This window comes from Ranitomeya variabilis, chromosome 1, assembly GCF_051348905.1.
Source record: "Ranitomeya variabilis isolate aRanVar5 chromosome 1, aRanVar5.hap1, whole genome shotgun sequence".
Classification (NCBI taxonomy): Eukaryota; Metazoa; Chordata; class Amphibia; order Anura; family Dendrobatidae; genus Ranitomeya; species Ranitomeya variabilis.
In genome coordinates, this window is record NC_135232.1 from 513,956,645 (window position 1) to 513,978,641 (window position 21,997).

A 21,997-nucleotide genomic window follows, 5' to 3' on the forward strand; every position below is an offset into this window, starting at 1 on the left:
GTTAGAGTGCCGTTTGTCTGAAGAGGTGGGTGTGCCCGCTTTTGGTCGACGGCACTGCCACTGGGTCCCTCATAGTACAATAAAGTGTCTCTGGCGGTGGTGGCGTGCAACCAACGTCAGACACACCATTGTAACGGCCTGTACCGCCGGCCACAAGAGAGTTCACCCCCCCCAGCACAAACTGTGCTCTACCACGTGCAAAATTATCTCTCACAGCTCCAACAATGTTTAGTCTAGGCGCTGACATCCTTCAATGCCTGGCACTGACAATACCAATTTGTTGACATGTATGATATGCTAGTTAAAATATTCAGGGTCAGTGTCCTATATTGACACCAGTAAATACGTAGTGCCAAATTACTATGTCTGAAACTCAGCAGAGAAGCCCACCCCTCTACCTAAGTATGCCACACTTTTGTTTTTTTGTTTTATTGTTTTGCGAGACATTAACATCTATTTATTTTTTGGGAGTACTAACTGTGTCAGACACTCCTTGCAATCCTCCTCCGCTGACCACAACAATGCTGCCTGTGTACCCATGTAACCTATTTAAAACTGCATAGAGCCAGCTTTTTTATTTTAGGCCTAGTAAGTCTGCGCCACTCCTTCCAATTGTCCTCCGCTGACCACACCAATGCTGCCTGTGTACCCCTGCGAGATAACTGTTAGTGTCTTGAGCCTATTTTTATTTATTTTAGGCCTACTAAGCCTGTCTGCTGTCCCTCCTTGCAATCCTCCTCCGCTGAACACACCAATGCTGCCGTGTACCCCTGGAACCTATTTTAAAGTGCATATAGCCACTTTTTATTTATTTTAGGCCTAGTAAGCCTGTCTGCGGTCCCTCCTTGCAATCCTCCTCCGCTGACCACACCAATGCTGCCTGTGTACCCCTGGAACCTATTTTAAAGTGCATATAGCCACTTATTTTAATTGTAGGCGTACTAAGTCTGTCTGTGGTCCCTCCTTCCAATAGTCCTCCACTGACCACACCAATGCTGCCCGTGTACCCCTGGAACCTATTTTAAAGTGCATATAGCCACTTTTTTTAATCTTAGGCGTACTAAGCCTGTCTGCGGTCCTGTTATGACCTGGTGGTTATGAGGCCACACGGATATGACCTGGTGGCTAAAACGCAACATGGAACGAGCTCTGAGGAGGTGGTAACTCTACTGACCGCAGTCCCTAATCCTTACAACAACACTAGTAATAGCCGTGGGATGTTCCTGACTCTCCCTAGACACCTCTTCACAGCCTAAGAACTAACTACCCCTAAAGAAGGAAATTGAAAGCTATCTTGCCTCAGAGAAAACCCCAAAAGGAAAGATAGCCCCCCCAAATATTGACTGTGAGTGGAGAGGGAAATGACGTACACAGAAATGAAATCAGATTTCAACAAAGGAGGCCAATACTAAACTTGATAGACAGAGAGAAAAGGATACTGTGCGGTCAGTATTAAAAAACTACAAAATCCACGCAGAGTTTACAAAAATGAACTCCATACTGACTCACGGTGTGGAGGGGCAAATCTGCTTCCCCAGAGCTTCCAGCTAGCCTGAATATGACATAGTGACAAGCTGGACAAAAAGAGACATATTTGCAAAGCAATAGAGTCCAAAGCAAATGGACAAACAAGAACTAGCAAAAACTTATCTTTTGCTGACAAGGACAGGCCATATGAGAAATCCAAGGAGAGAACCAAATCCAACCTAAGACATTGACAGCTGGCATGAACTAAAGCCCAGAGAAGGTTTAAATAACAAACCCAGGCAAGGCGATCAGTGAAGGCAGCTGCTACAGCTACCTAAAGGAGCAGCAGTTCCACTCGAAACCACCAGAGGGAGCCCAAGGGCAGAACCCACAAAAATACCATTAGCAACCACAGGAGGGAGCTCCAGAACGGAATTCACAATAGTACCCCCCCCCCCCTTGAGGAGGGGTCACCGAACCCTCACCAGAGCTCCCAGGCCAATCAGGACGAGCCAAATGGAAAGCATGAACCAAATCGGCAGCATAAACATCGGAGGCAACAACCCAAGAATTATCCTCCTGGCCATAACCCTTCCACTTGACCAGATACTGAAGCTTCCACCTCGAAAGATGAGAATCCAAAATCTTCTCCACCACATATTCCAATTCCCCCTCAACCAACACCGGAGCAGGAGGATCAACGGAGGGAACCATAGGTACCACATATCTCCGCAACAAGGATCTATGGAACACATTATGAATGGAAAAAGAAGCTGGAAGGGCCAAACGAAAAGACACCGGATTGATAATTTCAGAAATCTTATAAGACCCAATAAAGCGAGGCTTGAACTTAGGGGAAGAAACCTTCATAGGAACATGACGAGAAGACAACCAGACCAGATCCCCAACACGAAGCCAGGGACCAACACACCGACGACGGTTAGCAAAACGCTGAGCCTTTTCCTGAGACAACGTCAAATTGTCCACCACATTAGTCCAAATTTGCTGCAACCTGTCCACCACAGAATCCACACCAGGACAGTCAGAAGGCTCAAGCTGTCCTGAAGAAAAACGAGGATGAAAACCAAAGTTACAAAAGAAAGGCGAAACCAAGGTAGCCGAACTAGTCCGATTATTAAGGGCAAACTCGGCCAACGGCAAAAAGGTCACCCAATCATCCTGATCAGCAGACACGAAGCATCTCAAATAGGTCTCCAAGGTCTGATTGGTTCGCTCCGTTTGGCCATTTGTCTGAGGATGGAATGCTGAAGAAAAAGACAAATCAATGCCCATTCTAGCACAAAAGGACCGCCAAAACCTAGAAACGAACTGGGAACCTCTATCAGACACAATATTCTCCGGAATACCATGCAAACGAACCACATGCTGAAAAAATAATGGAACCAAATCAGAGGAGGAAGGCAACTTAGGCAAAGGCACCAAATGGACCATCTTAGAAAACTGGTCACAAACCACCCAGATGACAGACATCTTCTGAGAAACAGGAAGATCAGAAATAAAATCCATGGAAATATGCGTCCAGGGCCTCTCAGCAGGGGCTGGGTGGCAATTTTCAGCCTGGGGGGCAATCACAAGGCAGTGGCCCTCGAGTTGCGGTGGCCCTCCTTTTCCCTGCTTATATCTGGCTACTGCATTAGGGTACTGTCACACAGTGGCACATTGATCGCTACGACGGTACGATCCGTGACGTTCCAGCGATATCCATACGATATCGCTGTGTCTGACACGCAGAAGCGATCAGGGACCCTGCTGAGAATCGTACGTCGTAGCAAATCGTTTGGAACTTTCTTTCGTCGCTGGATCTCCCGCTGTCATCGCTGGATCGTTGTGTGTGACAGCGATCCAGCGATGCGTTCGCTTGTAACCAGGGTAAACATCGGGTTACTAAGCGCAGGGCCGCGCTTAGTAACCCGATGTTTACACAGGTTACCAGCGTAAAAGTAAAAAACAAACAAACCGTACATACTCACATTCCGGTGTCCGTCAGGTCCCTTTCCGTCTGCTTCCCGCTCTGACTGACTCCCGGCGGTAAGGCAGTACAGAGCACAGCGGTGATGTCACCGCTGTGATCTGCTTTCACTTTACGGCGGCACTCAATCAGAGCGGGAAGCAGACGGCAAGGAACCTGAAGGACACCGGAATGTGAGTATGTTTGTTTGTTTTTTACTTTTACGCTGGTAACCAGGGTAAACATCGGGTTACTAAGCGCGACCCTGCGCTTAGTAACCCGATGTTTACCCTGGTTACCCGGGGCCTTCGGCATCGTTGGTCGCTGGAGAGCGGTCTGTGTGACAGCTCCCCAGCGACCACACAACTTTCCAACGATCACGGCCAGGTCGTATCGCTGGTCGTGATCATTGGAAAGTTGCAGAGTGTGACAGTACCCTTAAAGTAGCAGAGATAACAGGCTTTAAAAACAGGCTGGTACACAGATATGGGAACTGAACGGAGCTTGCTGCATAGATATGGGAGCAGAATCGAGCTTACTCCAGAGATATGGGAACAGAACGGCGCATACTACAGAGATATGTGAGCAGAACAGAGCTTACTACAGAGATATAGGAGCAGAACCGAGCTTACTCCAGAGATATGGGAGCAAAACCGAGCTTACTACAGAGATATGGGAGCAGAACAGAGCTTATTATAGAGATATGGGAGCAAAACCGAACTCACTAGATTCAGAGATATGGGAGCCGAACCGAGCTTACTGCAAAGATATGGGAGCAGAACCGAACTTACTACAGAGATATGGGAGCAGAACCGAGCTAACAGCAAGGATATGGGAGCAGAACCAAGCTTACTGCAGAGATATGGGAGCAGAACGGGGCTTACTACAGAGATATGGCAGCAGAAACGAGCTTACTACAGAGATAAGGAAGCAGAAACGAGCTTACTACAGAGATATGGGAACAGAACCGCGCTTACTACAGAGATATGGACGCAGAACCGAGCTTACTGCAAAGATATGGGAGCAGAACCAAGCTTACTACAGAGATATGGGAGCAGAACCGAGCTTAGTGCACAGAAATGGGAGCAGAACCGAGCTTACTGCAGAGATATGGGAACAGAATCGACCTTACTACAGAGATATGGGAGCAGAACCAAACTTACTACAGAGATATGGGAGCAGAACCTAGCATACTACAGACATAAGGGAGCAGAACCGAGCTTACTAGAGAGATAAGGGAGCAGAACTGAGCTTACTACAGAGATATGGGAGCAGAACCGAGCTTACTGCAGAGAGATGGGAGCAGAACCGAGCTTAATAAGTCTACTACATGGAACCAAGTCCGCTACATAGAAACTGGAGCAGAACTGAGATTACGACATACATACAGTACCATAATCTAGATTACTACATTGATAGAGTACCAGAACCAAGCTTACTGCTTAGATATGGTGCCATAACGGAGCTTACTTACAAACATACACACAATACAGCTACACAGTGCCTAGTACTATCACCACTACAGAGAATACATAATATTATAATATCACCATTACCTCTACATGAAACTACATTCTATACAAAGACCAATGATGCCACCATACACTCCCTGACAGAAGTTATGTCGCTTATCCATGTTATGTAAATAAAAGCTTATAACCTGATGTTACATTCATCCATTGGTTGTATGAGTTATTCTTTTGAAAGCTGGAACCCTCCAAAATGTGATTTATGTTAAGAAATTAAATTGTTATCAAAGCAGAAATATTGATCAGTTAATGGACACAGGATGGTCAGATTTTGGCAAGACAAAATTTTTGTTGCCCACAGACAAATAATTAACTTAAAATACAAATATATGTTGCATAACATTGGTGAATGAAGTTGTGGTGCTCATCTAGATTCTTTGGTTTTGTCTTCCAAGCTTCCTCTTTCATCCTTCCCCAAACATGCTCAATGATGTTCATGTCTGGTGACTGGGCTGGCCAGTCCTTGAGCACCTTGATCTTTTTTGCCTGGAGGAACTTTGTTGTAGAGATGGATGTATGAGATGGAGCACCATCCTGCTGCAGAATTTGAACTCTTTTATGATTTGGAATATAAGCGGTAGCTAATACCTCTTGATATTTTAGGCTATTGATATTGCCTTCCACCTTGCAAATGTTTCGCCCACCCCCATACTGAATGTAACCCCAGACCATGATCTTTCAACCACCAAATTTAACTGTCTTCTGGGTGTATTTTGGATCCATACTGGCTCCAGTAAGTCTCCTGCAGTGTTTGTGGCAGCTGCGGTGTAATTCTATTGAAGAGAAATCCATCTTCTGCCACTTTTCCAGTGTCCATCTATTTAGCAGGCTGTGGGAGTTTGCAAATGCCACACGGTTTTTTATTTGCCTTTTGTTTAGTGCTGGCTTCTGGGCACTGATTCGACCATGGAGGCCATTTTGAGACAGAATCCTACAAACTGTTCTAGTTATCACAGGTAAAGGTTTAGGTGTGCACTCAGCCTTAATATGGCAAGGTGCTGGTGTAACGGACCAATGGCCCAGAATAACAGTAAAAGTTAAATTCACTGCACTCTCTCTAGGTTTCTTATGCAAAGTCTGGTATAAATTTATTATACATAAACTGGGAGCGTAACAGAATATTACAGCATCTGTGATTTTTTATATACAACGTTTTGGCTCAACCAGAGCCTTTGTCACGTAATCGCTTGTTCCAGCTAAGATAGTGATATACAGAGAAGGCGGAAAGTCCCAGCGGTGCAATATAAGCTCTATTGTAATCTAAATGTCTGCCTATGGAAGATCCTGTCCAGTAGTGTGGACCTGCAGTGTCTGTTATGACAAGCGGCGCTCCCGCGCCTTGCTAACGATCGGCGTGTCACGTGCGGTGAATTTAACTTTTACTAGTTGACACAGGGACTTGAGGTGACCAGACCTGTTGGAGCTCTGCTGCTGTGGAAGAGGGGCTTGCTTTGGATTTTCTAACCAACAAACATTCCTCCTGAGCAGTTGTCTTGTGGGGTCTGCCGGACCTGGGCTAGTCAAACGCATCTCCAGTCTCTTCAAATCTTTTTTTTAATTCTTTGTACTTGACGCTGAGACACATTAAAGGTGGCCGCCACCTCTGCAGTGGATCTGGTCTTCAGCCTCTTGATAATCCAGGCTTTGGTCACAGGGTGGATTTTTGGCATGTTGTCAAGAGCTCAAGTTGCAGTTCAAGTGAAGGTCTGGGGTGCTGGGTTTCTTTTTATACACACACACTAAATAACCGATCATTTACTGAGCACAGGTGAGGATGTAAACTAGGATTGGGTGCATTATGTGACCAGGCGACAAAACTTTTGTCTTGCTAAAATCTGACCATTCTGTGTCCATTAACTGATCAATATTTCTGCATTAATGTCAATTTATTTTCTTAACCTAAACCACATTTTGGAAGGTTTCAGCTTTCAAAAGAATAATTTATACAACCAATGGATGAATTTAACATCAGGTTATAAGCTTTTATTTACATAACATGGATAAGCGACATTACTTCTGTCAGGGAGTGTACAACCTTTGCTACTAGTATACTACAATACTGATCATTAATTTTAAAAAAGCACAACACTAAGTGCCATTGTATACAGGAACTCTGTATTTACGGTCAGTGTAAAGATACTACAGTGATCACTGGTGACATTATACACAGGAGATCTGTATAAGGTGTCAATGTACAGGTAATACAGTGATCACCACTGCCAGTGACATTATACACAGGAGCTTTGTATATAGTATACAGTGTATAGTGTCAGTGTACAGGTAATACACTGACTCACTAGTGATGTCTCTAGCTGAAGTCCTTCATCTTTGCTTTTCATTTTCATCCAGCACAGACTGCCATCACTGCTTCCAGCCAGGACTCGTCTCTGCATAAAATAACACAGTTACCTAGAGCACGGCTTCCAGACCACATTCCCCACTTTTTCCCTTTCTTCTACACCATGTTCCAAATTATTATGCAAATTATATTTTTCTCGGATTTTCCTAAATGGTCGGTGCAAATGACAGTCAGTCTAATAAAAGAGTATACATCAAATTTTATTGGAGAAACCTCCCAATGATAACAGTATAATCTCCAAAATGAGTAAAAACTCAAAATGCACTGTTCCAAATTATTAGTCACAGTAGAATTTCTAAACATTTGATCTGTTTTAAAGAACTGAAAATGCTAATTTGTGGAATTTGCAGCATTAGGAGGTCACATTCACTGAACAAAAAAGCTATTTAACTCCAAAACATCCTAACAGGCCAAGTCACATGTTACCATAGGAACCCTTCTTTGTTATCACCTTCACAATTCTCGCCTCCATTGAACTTGTGAGTATTTGGAGAGTTTCTGCTTGTATTTCTTTGCATGAAGTCAGAATCGCCTTCCAGAGCTGCTGTTTTGATGTGAACTGCCTCCCACCCTCATAGATCTTTTGCTTGATGATGCTCCAAAGATTCTGTATAGGGTTGAGGTCAGGGGAAGATGGTGGCAATACCATGAGTTTATCTCCTTTTATGCCCATAGCAGCCAATGACTCAGAGATATTCTTTGCAGCATGAGATGGCGCATTGACATGCATGAAGATGATTTTGCTCCTGAAGGCACAATTCTGATTTTTATACCATGGAAGAAAGTTGTCAGTCAGAAACTCTATATACTTTGCCGAGGTCATTTTCACACCTTCAGGTACCTTAAAGGGCCCTTCCAGCTGTTTCTCCATGATTCCAGCCCAAAACATTACTCCTCCATCTCCTTGCTGACGTTGCAGCCTTGTTGGGACATGGTGGCCATCCACCAACCATCCATCTGGACCACCCAGGGTTGCTCGACACTCATCAGTAAACAAGACTGTTTGGAAATCAGTCTTCATGTGTGTCTGGGCCCACTGCAACCGTTTCTGCTTGTGAACACTGTTTAGGGGTGGCCGAATAGTAGGTTTATGCACTACAGCAAGCCTTTGAAGGATCCTACACCTTGAGGTTCGAGGGACTCCAGAGGCACCAGCAGCTTCAAATAACTGTTTGCTGCTTTGTAATGGTATTTTGGCAGCTGCTCTCTTTATCCAATTAATTTGTCTGGGAGAAACCTTCCTCATTATGCCTTTATCAGCATGAACTCTGTGCTCTGTTTCAGTCACAAATCTCTTCACAGTATGATGATCACTCTTAAGTTTTCGTGAAATATCTAATGTTTTCATACTTTGACCAAGGCATTGCACTATTTAATGCTTTTCAGCAGCAGAGAGATCCTTTTTATTTCCCATATTGCTTGAAACCTGTGGTCTGCTTTATAATTTAATTCTTTAATTAGAATCACCTGGAAAACTAATGATCACATGTGTTTAAGATTGATTTCAGTGATCCATTGAGCCCTGAGACACAATACCATCCACGAGTTTATTTGAAAAACAAAACAATTCAATCTTTATGACACTTAAATCCAATTTGCATAATAATTTGGAACATGGTGTACACTAGACATCTGAATACAGAGGTGCACCCACAAACAATATATAATTGGTTATTATGCAACCTCATAGATTGTAAGCTTGCGAGCAGGGCCCTCATTCCTTTTGGTATCTGTTGATCTATGTGTTTATTGTTATGCTTAATGTCCATTGTCTGTACAAGTCCCCTCTAAAATGTAAAGCGTTGGCACTATAGAAATAAAATTATTATAATTATTATTATTAACCGACCATTCCAAATATAAATTATAATCCACCACTGTGCACCCACTAACTATAAATAGCCACTTTCCCCATTTAATATATAAATTAATTAGCACCTGTACTCTTTCCCCCAATTCATTACCAGTCACTTCATCCTCAACGCCCACCACTATGTACCTACCACTCTAACCCTAACCCCGATTCATTATAGTTATATGCCCCTCCCGCCCCAATTCATTGTCATGTCTTTCTCTCTCACCCTCTATTCATTATCAACTGCTCTACCCCACATTCAATACATCATTTACTCCCCCACCCTTAAAATTCATTATTTGTTCTTCCCCTAGATCATCATTTGCTCTCCCCACCCCCTCTTCAATTGATCATTTGCTCTCCCCACCCCCACCTTCAATTAAATTGCTGTCTCCTGTCCCTCACACTGAATTTATCATTTTGCAGTCCCCCCACTTTAATTTGAAGTCCCCTTACTTCATTCATTGCAGTCCCCTATCACCCCCTCACTTCATCTGCAGTGCCCCTTCATCATTTGCAGCCCCCTATCCCCCTTCCATTTCATCATGAGCAGTCCCACATCAGACACACTTCATCATGTGCAGTCCTGCAGTCCCCTTCTCCCACTTCATCATGTGCAGTCCCCTTACCCCCCCACTTCTTCATGTGCAGTCCCCTTACCCCCCACTTCATCATGTGCAGTCACCCTTACCCCCCACTTCATGTGCAGTCCATCTTACACTCCACTTTATCATGTGCAGTCCCCATTACCCCCCACTTCATGTGCAGATCACCTTACCCCCCACTTCATCATGTGCAGTCCCCTTTAACCCCCAATTCATCATGTGCAGTCCCCCTTACCCCCCACTTCATCATGTGCAGTCCCCCTTACCCCCCCACTTCATGTGCAGCCCCACTCCCCCTTCATCATGCGCAATCCCCCTTACCCCCACATCATCATGTGCTGCCCCATTCCATCATGTACAGCCCCACTCTCCCCACTTCATCATGTGCAGTCTCCTTTATCCACTAAACTAGCATGTGCAGCCCCACTCCCCCTTCATCATGTGCAGCCCCACTCCATCATGTACAGCCCAACTCAACCTTCATCATGTGCAGCCCCACTTACCCCTTCACTCCATCATGTGCAGTCTCCTTTAACCCCCAAATTCCATCATGTGCAGCCTCCTTACACCCCCCACTTCATGACTTGCAGAAACCCACCATTACATTTATTTTATAAAGAAAACAAAAAAGTTCTTCATACTTACCTCACCAGTCGCTCCCCTGCAGTGCCTCTCTGCTTCTAGCATCCGGGTCATGTCGGCGTGTGGGTGAGGACACCGTCGCGCATGCCCAACACCTAACCTGGAAGTATAGAGAACATGAAGGGAGCAGTAGCTGCGCAGCCGTCAAGGTGACAGCCAAGCATAGCTCCTGGCCCCAGCGCAGACATGTGCGCTAACTGTGATGCGGCTGTGTCTGTTGCCAGCCGTGTCACAGTACAGCAGACATGGCTGCGCACAATTTGCTGTGTGGCTGTAGCCACCACCAGGCAGCCGGCCCTGAACGGCTGCTGGGGGAGCGGCCCGGGGGGCATTTGCCTCTTTGCCACCTGGGCCAGTCAGCCCCTGCCTCTCAGGAATAGGCAAAGGCAAAAGCAACCCACTGGCACGGGAACAGCAAGGCTTAGCCCGAGCACAAGTCCCACAGGACTGCACAAACGAACGCACATCCCACGACAAGGAAGGCCACCAAAAGGACCTAGCGACCAAATCTCTGATACCGGAAATCCCAGGGTGACCAGCCAACACCGAACAATGAACCTCAGAAATTACCCTGCTAGTCCATCTATCAGGAACAAACAGTTTCCCCACTGGACAGCGGTCAGGTTTATCAGCCTGAAACTCCTGAAGTACCCGCCACAAATCAGGGGAGATGGCAGAAAGAATCACCCCCTCCTTGAGGATCCCAGCCGGCTCAAGAACCAGCGGAGAATCAGGCAAAAAACTCCTAGAAAGGGCATCAGCCTTCACATTCTTAGATCCCGGAATATACGAGACCACAAAATCAAAACGGAGAAAAACAGAGACCACCGAGCTTGTCTAGGATTCAACCGCTTAGCAGACTCGAGGTAAATCAGATTTTTATGATCAGTCAAGACCACCACGCGATGCTTGGCTCCCTCAAGCCAATGTCGCCACTCCTCAAATGCCCACTTCATAGCCAACAACTCCCGATTGCCGACATCATAATTACGCTCAGCAGGCGAAAACTTTCTGGAGAAAAAAGCACATGGTTTCATCAAAGAGCCATCAGAATTTCTCTGAGACAAAACGGCCCCCGCCCCAATCTCAGAAGCATCAACCTCAACCTGAAAAGGGAGAGAAACATCTTGCTGACGCAACACAGGGGCAGAAGTAAAACGACGTTTAAGCTCCTGAAAGGCCTCAACAGCCGCAGAGGACCAATTCATCACATCAGCGCCTTTCTTCGTCAAATCGGTCAGAGGCTTCACGACACTAGAAAAATTAGCAATAAAGCGACGATAAAAATTAGCAAAGCCCAAAAATTTTTGAAGGCTCTTTACAGATGTGGGTTGAGTCCAATCATGAATGGCCTGGACTTTATCAGGGTCCATTTCAATAGCCGAGGGAGAAAAAATGAAACCCAAAAACGAAACCTTCTGAACTCCAAAGAGGCACTTAGACCCCTTCACAAACAACGCATTACCACGAAGGACCTGAAACACCATCCTAACCTGCTTCACATGAGACTCCCAATCATCGGAAAAAAACAAAATATCATCCAAATACACAATCATGAATTTATCCAGATAATTCCGGAAGATATCATGCATAAAGGACTGAAATACCGATGGAGCATTAGAGAGCCCGAATGGCATCACAAGATATTCAAAATGGCCTTCGGGCGTATTAAATGCTGTTTTCCATTCATCACCTTGTTTAATACGCACGAGATTATACGCCCCTCGAAGGTCGATTTTAGTAAACCAACTGGCACCCTTAATCCGAGCAAACAAATCAGAAAGTAAAAGTAAAGGGTACTGGAATTTGACCGTGATCTTATTAAGAAGGCGATAATCTATACAGGGTCTCAAGGAGCCATCCTTCTTGGCAACAAAAAAAAATCCCGCTCCCAACGGTGACGAAGACGGGCGAATATGCCCCTTCTCCAAGGACTCCTTTATATAACTCCGCATAGCGGCATGCTTGGCACAGACAGATTGAAAAGTCGGCCCTTAGGGAACTTACAGCCAGGAATCAAATTAATGGCACAATCGCAGTCCCTATGAGGAGGCAGGGAACTGGACTTGGGCTCATCAAATATATCCTGGAAATCCGACAAAAACTCAGGAACTTCAGAAGAAGGGGACGAGGAAATGGACATCAAAGGAATATCACTATGTATCCCCTGACAACCCCAACCCGTTACAGACATAGATCTCCAATCCAGCACTGGATTATGTACCTGTAACCATGGAAAACCCAGCACAACAACATCATGCAAATTATGCAACACCAAAAAGTGAATATTTTCTTGATGTGCTGGAGCCATGTACATGGTTAACTGTGTCCAGTACTGAGGTTTATTCTTGGCCAATGGCATAGCATCAGTCCCCCTTAAGGGAATAGGGCTCTGCAAAGGCTCCAAGGAAAAACCACAGCGCTTGGCAAATTCTAAGTCCATTAAGTTCAGGGCAGCGCCAGAATCCACAAATGCCATAACAGAAAAGGACGACAATGAGCAAATCAGGGTAACAGACAAAAGAAATTTAGGCTGTACAGTACTAATGGTAACAGACCCAGGGACCCTCTTAGTACGCTTAGGGCAATCAGAAATAGCATGAGCAGAATCACCACAGTAAAAACACATTGTGGGCCAGCTGTACTGTTATGACCTGGTGGTTAAGAGGCCACACGGATATGACCTGGTGGCTAAAACGCAACATGGAACGAGCTCTGAGGAGGTGGTAACTCTACTGACTGCAGTCCCTAATCCTAACAACAACACTAGTAATAGCCGTGGGATGTTCCTGACTCTCCCTCTTCACAGCCTAAGAACTAACTACCCCTAAAGAAGGAAATTGAAAGCTATCTTGCCTCAGAGAAAACCCCAAAAGGAAAGATAGCCCCCCACAAATATTGACTGTGAGTGGAGAGGGAAATGACGTACACAGACATGAAATCAGATTTCAGCAAAGGAGGCCAATACTAAACTTGATAGACAGAGAGAAAAGGATACTGTGCGGTCAGTATTAAAAAACTACAAAATCCACGCAGAGTTTACAAAAATGAACTCCACACCAACTCACGGTGTGGAGGGGCAAATATGCTTCCCTAGAGCTTCCAGCTAGCCTGAATATGACATAGTGACAAGCTGGACAAAAAGAGACATATTTGCAAAGCAATAGAGTCCAAAGCAAATGGACAAACAAGAACTAGCAAAAACTTATCTTTTGCTGACAAGGACAGGCCATATGAGAAATCCAAGGAGAGAACCAAATTCAACCTAAGACATTGACAGCTGGCATGAACTAAAGCCCAGAGCAGGTTTAAATAACAAACCCAGGAAAGGCGATCAGTGAAGGCAGCTGCTACAGCTACCTAAAGGAGCAGCAGTTCCACTCGAAACCACCAGAGGGAGCCCAAGGGCAGAACCCACAAAAATACCATTAGCAACCACAGGAGGGAGCTCCAGAACGGAATTCACAACAGGTCCCTCCTTGCAATCCTCCTCCGCTGACCACACCAATGCCGCCTGTGTACCCATGTAACATAACTCTAAGTGACTTGAGCCTATTTTTATTTATGTTAGGCCTACTAAGCCTGTCTGCGGTCCCTCCTTGCAATCCTCCTCCGCTGAACACACCAATGCTGCCCGTGTACCCCTGGAACCTATTTTAAAGTGCATATAGCCACTTTTTATTTATTTTAGGCGTACTAAGCCTGTCTGCGGTCCCTCCTTGCAATCCTCCTCCGCTGACCACACCAATGCTGCCTGTCTACCCCTGGAACCTATTTTAAAGTGCATATAGCCACTTATTTTAATTGTAGGCGTACTAAGTCTGTCTGCGGTCCCTCCTTCCAATAGTCCTCCACTGACCACACCAATGCTGCCCGTGTACCCCTGGAACCTATTTTAAAGTTCATAGAGCCTATTTATTTATTTTATGTAATATTAATAAAGCCATGATGGACTACGCTGTACCATGCTACGAGCTACCCAGTCGACACTTCTTTTGCGAGAAAAGCCATCCCAGCCCTCCACCAGCATGTAAAAGACTGCATGCACTCTGGCAATCTGTGAGTACAAAGGTGCACGTGACAACAGACGCATGGACCTGTAGGCATGGCCACGGAAGGTTACGTGTCCATTACGGCGCAATGGGTTAATGTGGTGGATGCATGGTCCACAGGGGACAGCCTACTAAGTCTGTCTGCAATCTCTAATTCAAATTGTCCTCAATTCAGGTTTTCGGGTTTTTAAAAAAAATAGGAAACTGCATTTGGGATACTAGTTTGGTTGGGGCCTACTAGTGATGTCTGCCGCTCCTGGGTGTTCTCCTCCTCCGGGGTGTTCTCCTCCAGGTTTATAAAGCTGAGCTTCAACCTTCAGGCTCTAATTAAGTAGTTGTTTTTAAAAATTGGTGTCTGCCGCTCCCTGGTGTTGTCCTCCACTGTATAAAGCTGAGCTTCAACCTTCAGGCTCTCATTAAGTAGTTGTTTTTAAAAATTGGTGGTTGGGGCCTACTAACAGTGTCTGACGCTCCTGGGTGTTCTCCTCCTCCTGGGTGTTCTCCTCCTCCTGGGTGTTCTTCTCCTCCTGGGTGTTCTCCTTCAGGTTTCCTTGTCTGAGCTTCAACCTTCAGGCTCTCATTAAGTAGTTGTTTTTAAAAATTGGTGGTTGGGGCCTACTAACGGTGTGTGCCGCACCTTGGTGTTGTCCTGTGTTATTTTCCTGACCTTTAATCTTCAGGCTTTCGGCCTTCATTTGTAATATTAAACTGCATAGGGCCTACTTGTGTGGTTTGGCCCTACTAACAGTGTCTGCTGCTCCTGGGTTTTCTACTCCACTGAACTAAGCAATGCCACCTGGTTAGTCCTGTTACCAATTTTGAACTGCATTTTACCCACTTTATTATTTGGGCTTATATCAGTGTTTCCTCCTCATCCTGCCCATTGCCCAGCCGGTGCTAGATGAGTCGTGTGGTACTTTGACCCGGACCACTACATTCCCCTTGCACGCTACACAGCCAGAATTTGACCCTGCTGAAAGTCTGGTTCCCCTTCCCGCATACTATAAAACCTTACACGGGGACAAAGAGGAAGGTGCAGATGAAAGTGCAGGTTTCTTCAACAGGTAGGGGGGCATACTCGTTGGCGACATCACTGGCACAGGGCCCCTCAGAGTACGCAAGTGTCGCTGCCGGTGGGAGGCGCCCCCGCCGTGCAAACACACCGCCGTACTTTGAGGAGCCCTGTGCCAGTGCCAATGCGAACAAGTGGGCCTCCCTGCTTGCTCAGGATCACAGCATTTGCTAAGTTGAAATACTTACCTCTCACTGCTCCACCGCCGTGACGTAGTCCACGTTTCCTGGGCCCACTAAAACCTTGAACCAGCCCTACCCCCCACAACTTTTGCCAAATGATCCCCAATTTCCAATGCCCAACTATTATTATAAAGTTAATTAAGATTGACAAGCTTCAGAAACAAGAATGGATGTTTTTGGCATTAAAATGGGCACTGTAGGTGTTTTCCTGGCCTCCACTCACTGCCGACTATGCTTCCCCATTGACTTGCATTGGGTTTCATGTTTCAGTCGATCCCCGACTTTTCGCGATAATTGGCCGACATTACTCGACTCGACTTTGGACAAAGTCGGGTTTCGCAAAACCCGACTCGATCTTAAAAAAATGAAAGTCGCTCAACCCTAAGTATCACCCTAGAACAAAAAAAAATGGACATACTTACCTGTCGCAGTTGCAGCTCCTTGGGTCACGGAGTGCAGTCTAGCAGTTCCCCATGATGTTTTCTCCTGCTTCTGGCTGTCTTTTCACCTTCTCTGGATCACTGATCCATGAAGCATGATGAATGCCGCAGCAGTGAGGCCGAATGTCCCAAGGCCGCTCACTGACATGATGTCACTCCTGCCCCATTCATCAGTCCAACCAGGGGGAAGGATGCCTCTCCTGTCACCAAGGAATTGCATACTGTATATAGATCAATAGTTGGGTGGTTTGTAAGTAGAAAGCTGGCAGTAGTCCCAGGAAGGGGAAGGTAGACAGCCGAGTCCCCGCAGCTCCAGCTGGGCACCCCAATAGAGGATATAATAACAGGTTATAGAAGAAAAAGCCAGTCCTAGGAGCGCAGAAAAAAGGACTCTGACACCAGGATGAGTTGAGCCACAACGCGTTTCAATGGCATACACCGTCTTCTTCAGGTGTCCACCTGAAGAAGATGGTGTATACCATTGAAACGCGTTGTGGCTCAACTCAACCTGGTGTCAGAGTCCTTTTTTCTGCGCTCCTAGGACTGGCTTTTTCTTCTATCTCCTGCCACCAAAACTCATGGTGGCCTCCGGATCCAGCATGGCCATTGCCAGCCCACACAGCCAGGAAATTAAGCAAAGATGAGCAGAAGACCTTTATCTAGGTAAGTACCAGGAGGGGAAGATCGGCAGCATGCTTACTGCAACATGATTGCTGAAGCATGCTGCCTTATTTTGATTTTGCTGTTCGGCATGAGAATACCCCTTTAATGCAGGCTATGTATGGAAGCAGGGGGATTGTTGACTGACTACAGGGTTAATCCCACCAACCATCTCTGCAGAACTGAGATATTGGCTTTGCTGAACTAAAGTGGTGGTTAACCAGCTTCTACAGAACCTCTTTATCACGTCTTCAGATGGGGGTTTTGGGATTAGCCCTCACAGAACACTCTGCCAGTATACAAAAGAATGGAGCAGCAGATAAAAGTGGTATTCTCACTTCAGGATCCGTTTTCAATAGATACCCATTCCTCAGATTAGGCCAAGAATAGGGTCCAGTTGTATTCTGCATTGAACCAGCTGTTTATCAGCAACTTTCAACACCAACAACAATGAGAAGTGACTGGAAGCTGCAGCCATAGCTCTCCATCATTTCAGTGAGATCCAGGGAAGATGTGACAGTGCCTGGCAAAGAGCTGATCCACCGTGTCATGCCTTATACAGGGGCATGCACTGCTCTGTGCAGAGAAATGCATGTTCTGGACGGGACTCGGTTGTGTGCATCCAGTCTTTCAGCAACAAATGGCCCTTTGGGGATAACCATTAAATTAGTGTGGCCCTTGGTGAATATGAGTTTGACACCCCTGATCTAAAGCAATTGACCATCATTTTACTGTCATGTACTAGTGGTGTTACACTTAATGGCTTTTTGTCATCCATTACATATACTGTATCTAGTGATGAGCAAACCCAATCTGGAAAGTTCAGGGTTTGTATCGAACATTGCCTGCTTGGGTTCAACCACACCAACCCCAAACAGGCAATGTTCGGAGTTTGCTCATCAGAAAATAAAAATTACTTCTCTCCCTTTTGCTGAGGTCCCGACCTGTGTGGAGAGTCTTCTTGACCAAGGGAATCCCTAGCTAGGAATCCTGTAAGGGATTCCCTCGGATAGGATGACTTATTCACACAATGTGGAAGTGCATGGAAGAGGACTGAAGAGGACCCTCCGCGTCTGCCGGTACCTCAGCAAAGGAGTAAGTAGCAATATATATATTTTCTTTTTACTATCTGGTTAGTGATGAGGATTTGGTGGACAGATCCTCCACTCCTCTGAGTCTCCATACCCATTGAGTTCAATGGAGATGATAGTTTGGGGGTGCTGAATCTGGCAGGTTCACTTCTCACTAATCATATTTTGGGTCTAAGATGTATAAATGTGATCAAGTTACAGTTTTTTTTTAATTCCAAAACTTTGAGTTTTCTAGATAAGACACTTTACAAACAGACAGAAAAATATTAACAATTGGTCAAACCAACCAACATTGCAGAACAATATATTTAAAGCGTAACTCTAAAAAAAGCCCCAAAACTTTTGATATGTTATAGTACTTGGGTCACTGATCTTTTCCAATGGAGAACCCCTTCCAGCAGCTTTAGTTTATTTTTTTTAAATGTAATATTTTGCAAATTTTATTTAGTTTTGTGTGAAAAGTCGCATCCAAGTTACAGCAGCAGGCTCTATGTGTTGCAGGATTTCAGTGGTTACTAAGGAAGTCAGGCCCCCTTGGTAGCAGAAATTGTGGACGGATTTAGGCTTCCTGAGATACATTTAGGGCTGTTCGATCACATCCCTCTGGAAAGTTCCCCTTCCCCCTACCCTCATGTGCTAGATCCTGGACAAAAGGAGGGCTTCCCCCTGTGTAAAGCCAGTAAAGGACTGAGCACATGGGGCGTTGGGGAGCTTTGCAGGGGGCTGTGAACCAGCAGCCCTGTATACATCATAGGGAGCACGTTGATGCCTCTTTCAGCCTTGCGGTAATCGCCAGGAAGATAGAACATTTTTTTAAATGGAAAACCGTGCGGCTTTTGCACAGTTTTCCCGCGATTTGAGCCCATTGACTTGCATTGGGCAAATCGAGTGCTATGTAGTGGTTTTGCTGGCGACTACCGCTGCGGTTTTAAACTGCTGCGATAATTGCCAGCAAAACCGCTAGTCTGAAAGAGGCCTGACCGTTGCACATCCCGTGTAGCCATGCCCCCTAGAGTCCACCCACAAGTTCTGCTACTAAGGCAAAATGACCTCCTTATTAGCCACTGAAATCCTGCATCACATGGAGCCTGTTGCTGGAACTTGGATGGGACTTTTCACACAGAAGTGAAGTTGCTGGAAGGGGTTCTCCATTGGAAAAGAAGATTAGTGCCGCAGGTATTATAACATAGCAAAACTTGTTTGTTTTAGTGTTACGCTTTAACTGTATAAATTAAAACTGTTAAACAAGAAACATAAATGGTATAGAGGGGGAAGGGTTAGAGAAAAAGAGGAAAGAAAAGAAAAATTGCAGGTGTTAATGTTTGAATGATTTTACAGCTAAATATATGACCATCAACTAAAATTCAAAGCTGTAGGTGATGCCTCTCAGATAATCTATCAAGCTTCTATTGCTGAAATCTTGCACAAAACGTTTAACCCTTGCTGAAATTGCAGAGTATTTTTTGTTTCTTGCAGTGGTGGGATTTTCTGCTATTATCTGAATAATTAACTGTGGAGCTCTTTCTGATGTTTCAGACAGTTAATGAACTGGTATATATTTGGGAAAAGAGTACCACATGTTTCTTGAAAGCTACAGTGCAATCCTTCAACATCATTATTTGTTCGCTGTTGATCATTTAATGTTCGTTCATACATATTCCAAAGTTCAACTGGAAACAAAGGTGCCTGATGTCCTCTTTGAGTCATTTGACCAATATAGGTATCTTCAAAATAGTTGGCAATGGGTATGGTTTCTTGTGGAAATTCAGGATTTTCCACTAACTCTTCAAATGAAGGCACAACATTCTGTGTTGGTAGAAAGGCAAGGGAAGGTATCATGCGTATCCAACGAGCAAATTCGTGGTCACCTTGATATTGCACCTTGAGTCCTTCATTTTGAACTTTATGCCAAACTTACTGTGATAGGTCTAAGAAGCAACCAGTCTTCTTGAGGTTGAGGAATTCATTCTCAAATGCCTGCAGCTAGTTCAAAATCTAGCATCAGGTTGTGTGGCTGCAGTACAGGTTGCATGTTCTTCAGCTCTTGTAGCAATCTCTGGTATGCTGAACAGCTCTTGTCCATCAGTAAGGTGTACACTACAGGAACAACAAGGCCACTGTGGACTACATGGATTGTATAAAGTCGCTTGAACAGGGATGGTGTTGTGGAAAACATGCCATCAGCAAACCACTCTTTACTTTGGGCCAGTAGATGGAGATTGTACTGCAGTGCGCAGGCGCCGGGCCTCTCTGACCTTTCCAGGCACCTGCGCACTGTAGTACTTTGCTCTGCCCTCATCAGAGTACACCTGCACCGGAGCTGCAGCATCAAGGCAAGAAGAGGACATCATCGTAAGAAGATGGGAGGCCCCGGACCGGACACCCATCGGACAAGAACAGAACTGGGACCGCCCCTGGGTGAGTATAATCTAACCTCTTTTTCTCAACTTTCAGGATACATCGGGGGCTTATCTACAGCATTACAGAAAGCTGTAGATAAGCCCCTGATGCCGGTGGCCACGGCTTATAGGTGAAAAATTGGGTGACAGATTTCCTTTAAGGTCCATTCACATGCACTAAGTAGTTGCAGCAGACAATCTGCAGCTAATTTATAGCAGAAAATTCTACACTAAAATTAGCATCTAGTGATGCAGGTTTGATGCGACAACCTTCTCATCTGGCTGTGATTGACAATGGCTGGATACCTGCAAATCATGGTTGATGGACAAGGTTACCACTCTGCTTATGAACATGGCAGACCACTGTATCTTAAAGACAGGACTTCTACTTTGAAGCTGAGCAGAGAATTAAACTGCAACTAAACAAGTGAGGCATAGTGGGAATCAGTAGGTCTCATCCTACATTATACTAACCTCAAAGTTTCCCTTTAAGGCAAAAAAATCAAATAGTATTCTATATCAGCTCTTTGTAATATATAATTTTTCACATTTGTGCAACATAAACTTTGCAATAATTCTGCATAATGGAAATGTTAAATGCTTACCAGAGTCATGTAGAAGGAACTGCTGCTGGATGCCATCAATATTGATCCCCTGGAACTCCTGGGGAATAACATGTTAATCAAGGGTTTGGGGCAACCTTAGAATATTGCCAAGTTGCCTTGATAATCGTATTGTTCTCTTCAGTGATTCTTTCTTTGGGAGAAGTGCTACAACATTAGAATGGGCTCCTGAAATGACTTCTGTGAGAATCTGTTGTGGTGACTCCTATGTTGTCCTTGCCCTGGTGACCACCTCATTGACAAGTCGGATTGCTTCAGGTCTTGCTGCTTGTTCTGCGTGGTTGTGGGGATTCATTGGTACAAACCAATTTTCACCGCTTCATTGGTACAAACACGGCCCTTGCAAGTCGACCATTTTTCACACACCCAGATGGAATGGACATCATCAGCCGTTCGTTTGGAAAATATGTAAATGTGATTCTTGTAGATCAACTTCTCCTTCCCACGTTTGGATAGAACTGAATTCATACTTGTAGAAAGTGAAGTGCTGTGGAAGCTGACTGATTTTTTTGTGCTAGTACACCTCTCTCTTTGTAGAGATTTTAGACACTGCTATATTCTGATGTAAAGATGGAATAAGAGCTAGTCTAATGTAACTTGCAGGAGGAAACCTGACATGAAAATTGTTACATCTGCAACAAAACTTGCAAACAAGCAGGTCAGTGCTGGGTCAGGTAAAAGTTCACAAAATGTTTTGATTTTAGAGTGGTTTACATTCCCCACCTAAATCAGGCCTCATTCACACTACATTTTTTTTTGTAACACAAAAACGTTTTAGAAAAGTTTTGGAAAATGTCTTGTTAAATTTGCGGGCAAAATGCTCTGACACAATAATGCAATCAGTTGTGAGGTTAACAGATGGAAACAGTTGATTTAACATGTCACAAAAGTGCAGCACTCTGTAAAGTACTTTTGTGGCATGTGGATTGATGACTGACGGGAATTCATGAACCACAAGGACAAACTAGCAAAACATCCAAACACAAAATTCTGGGGGCAATACAGGGTACAAACATCTTGGGGCGAACTCCCGGGGGCGAACTGCTGGGGGT

The 21,997-nt window shown here is 45.0% G+C and overlaps 1 protein-coding gene across 1 annotated transcript in view; it reads right to left on the reverse strand.

Moving 5' to 3' along the window:
• LOC143796622 (uncharacterized) overlaps positions 1 to 21,413 on the reverse strand; it is a 73,701-nt gene extending 52,288 nt beyond the window's left edge. The window contains exons 1-4 of the mRNA XM_077281039.1: positions 21,312 to 21,413; positions 20,928 to 20,985; positions 19,947 to 20,020; positions 19,578 to 19,729 (exon numbers count right to left, since the gene is read on the reverse strand). Of these exons, the coding sequence (XP_077137154.1) occupies positions 19,578 to 19,729; positions 19,947 to 20,020; positions 20,928 to 20,985; positions 21,312 to 21,413 (386 nt within the window). The remainder of the gene's footprint in view (positions 1 to 19,577; positions 19,730 to 19,946; positions 20,021 to 20,927; positions 20,986 to 21,311) is intronic.
• Positions 21,414 to 21,997: the final 584 nt, after the last annotated feature.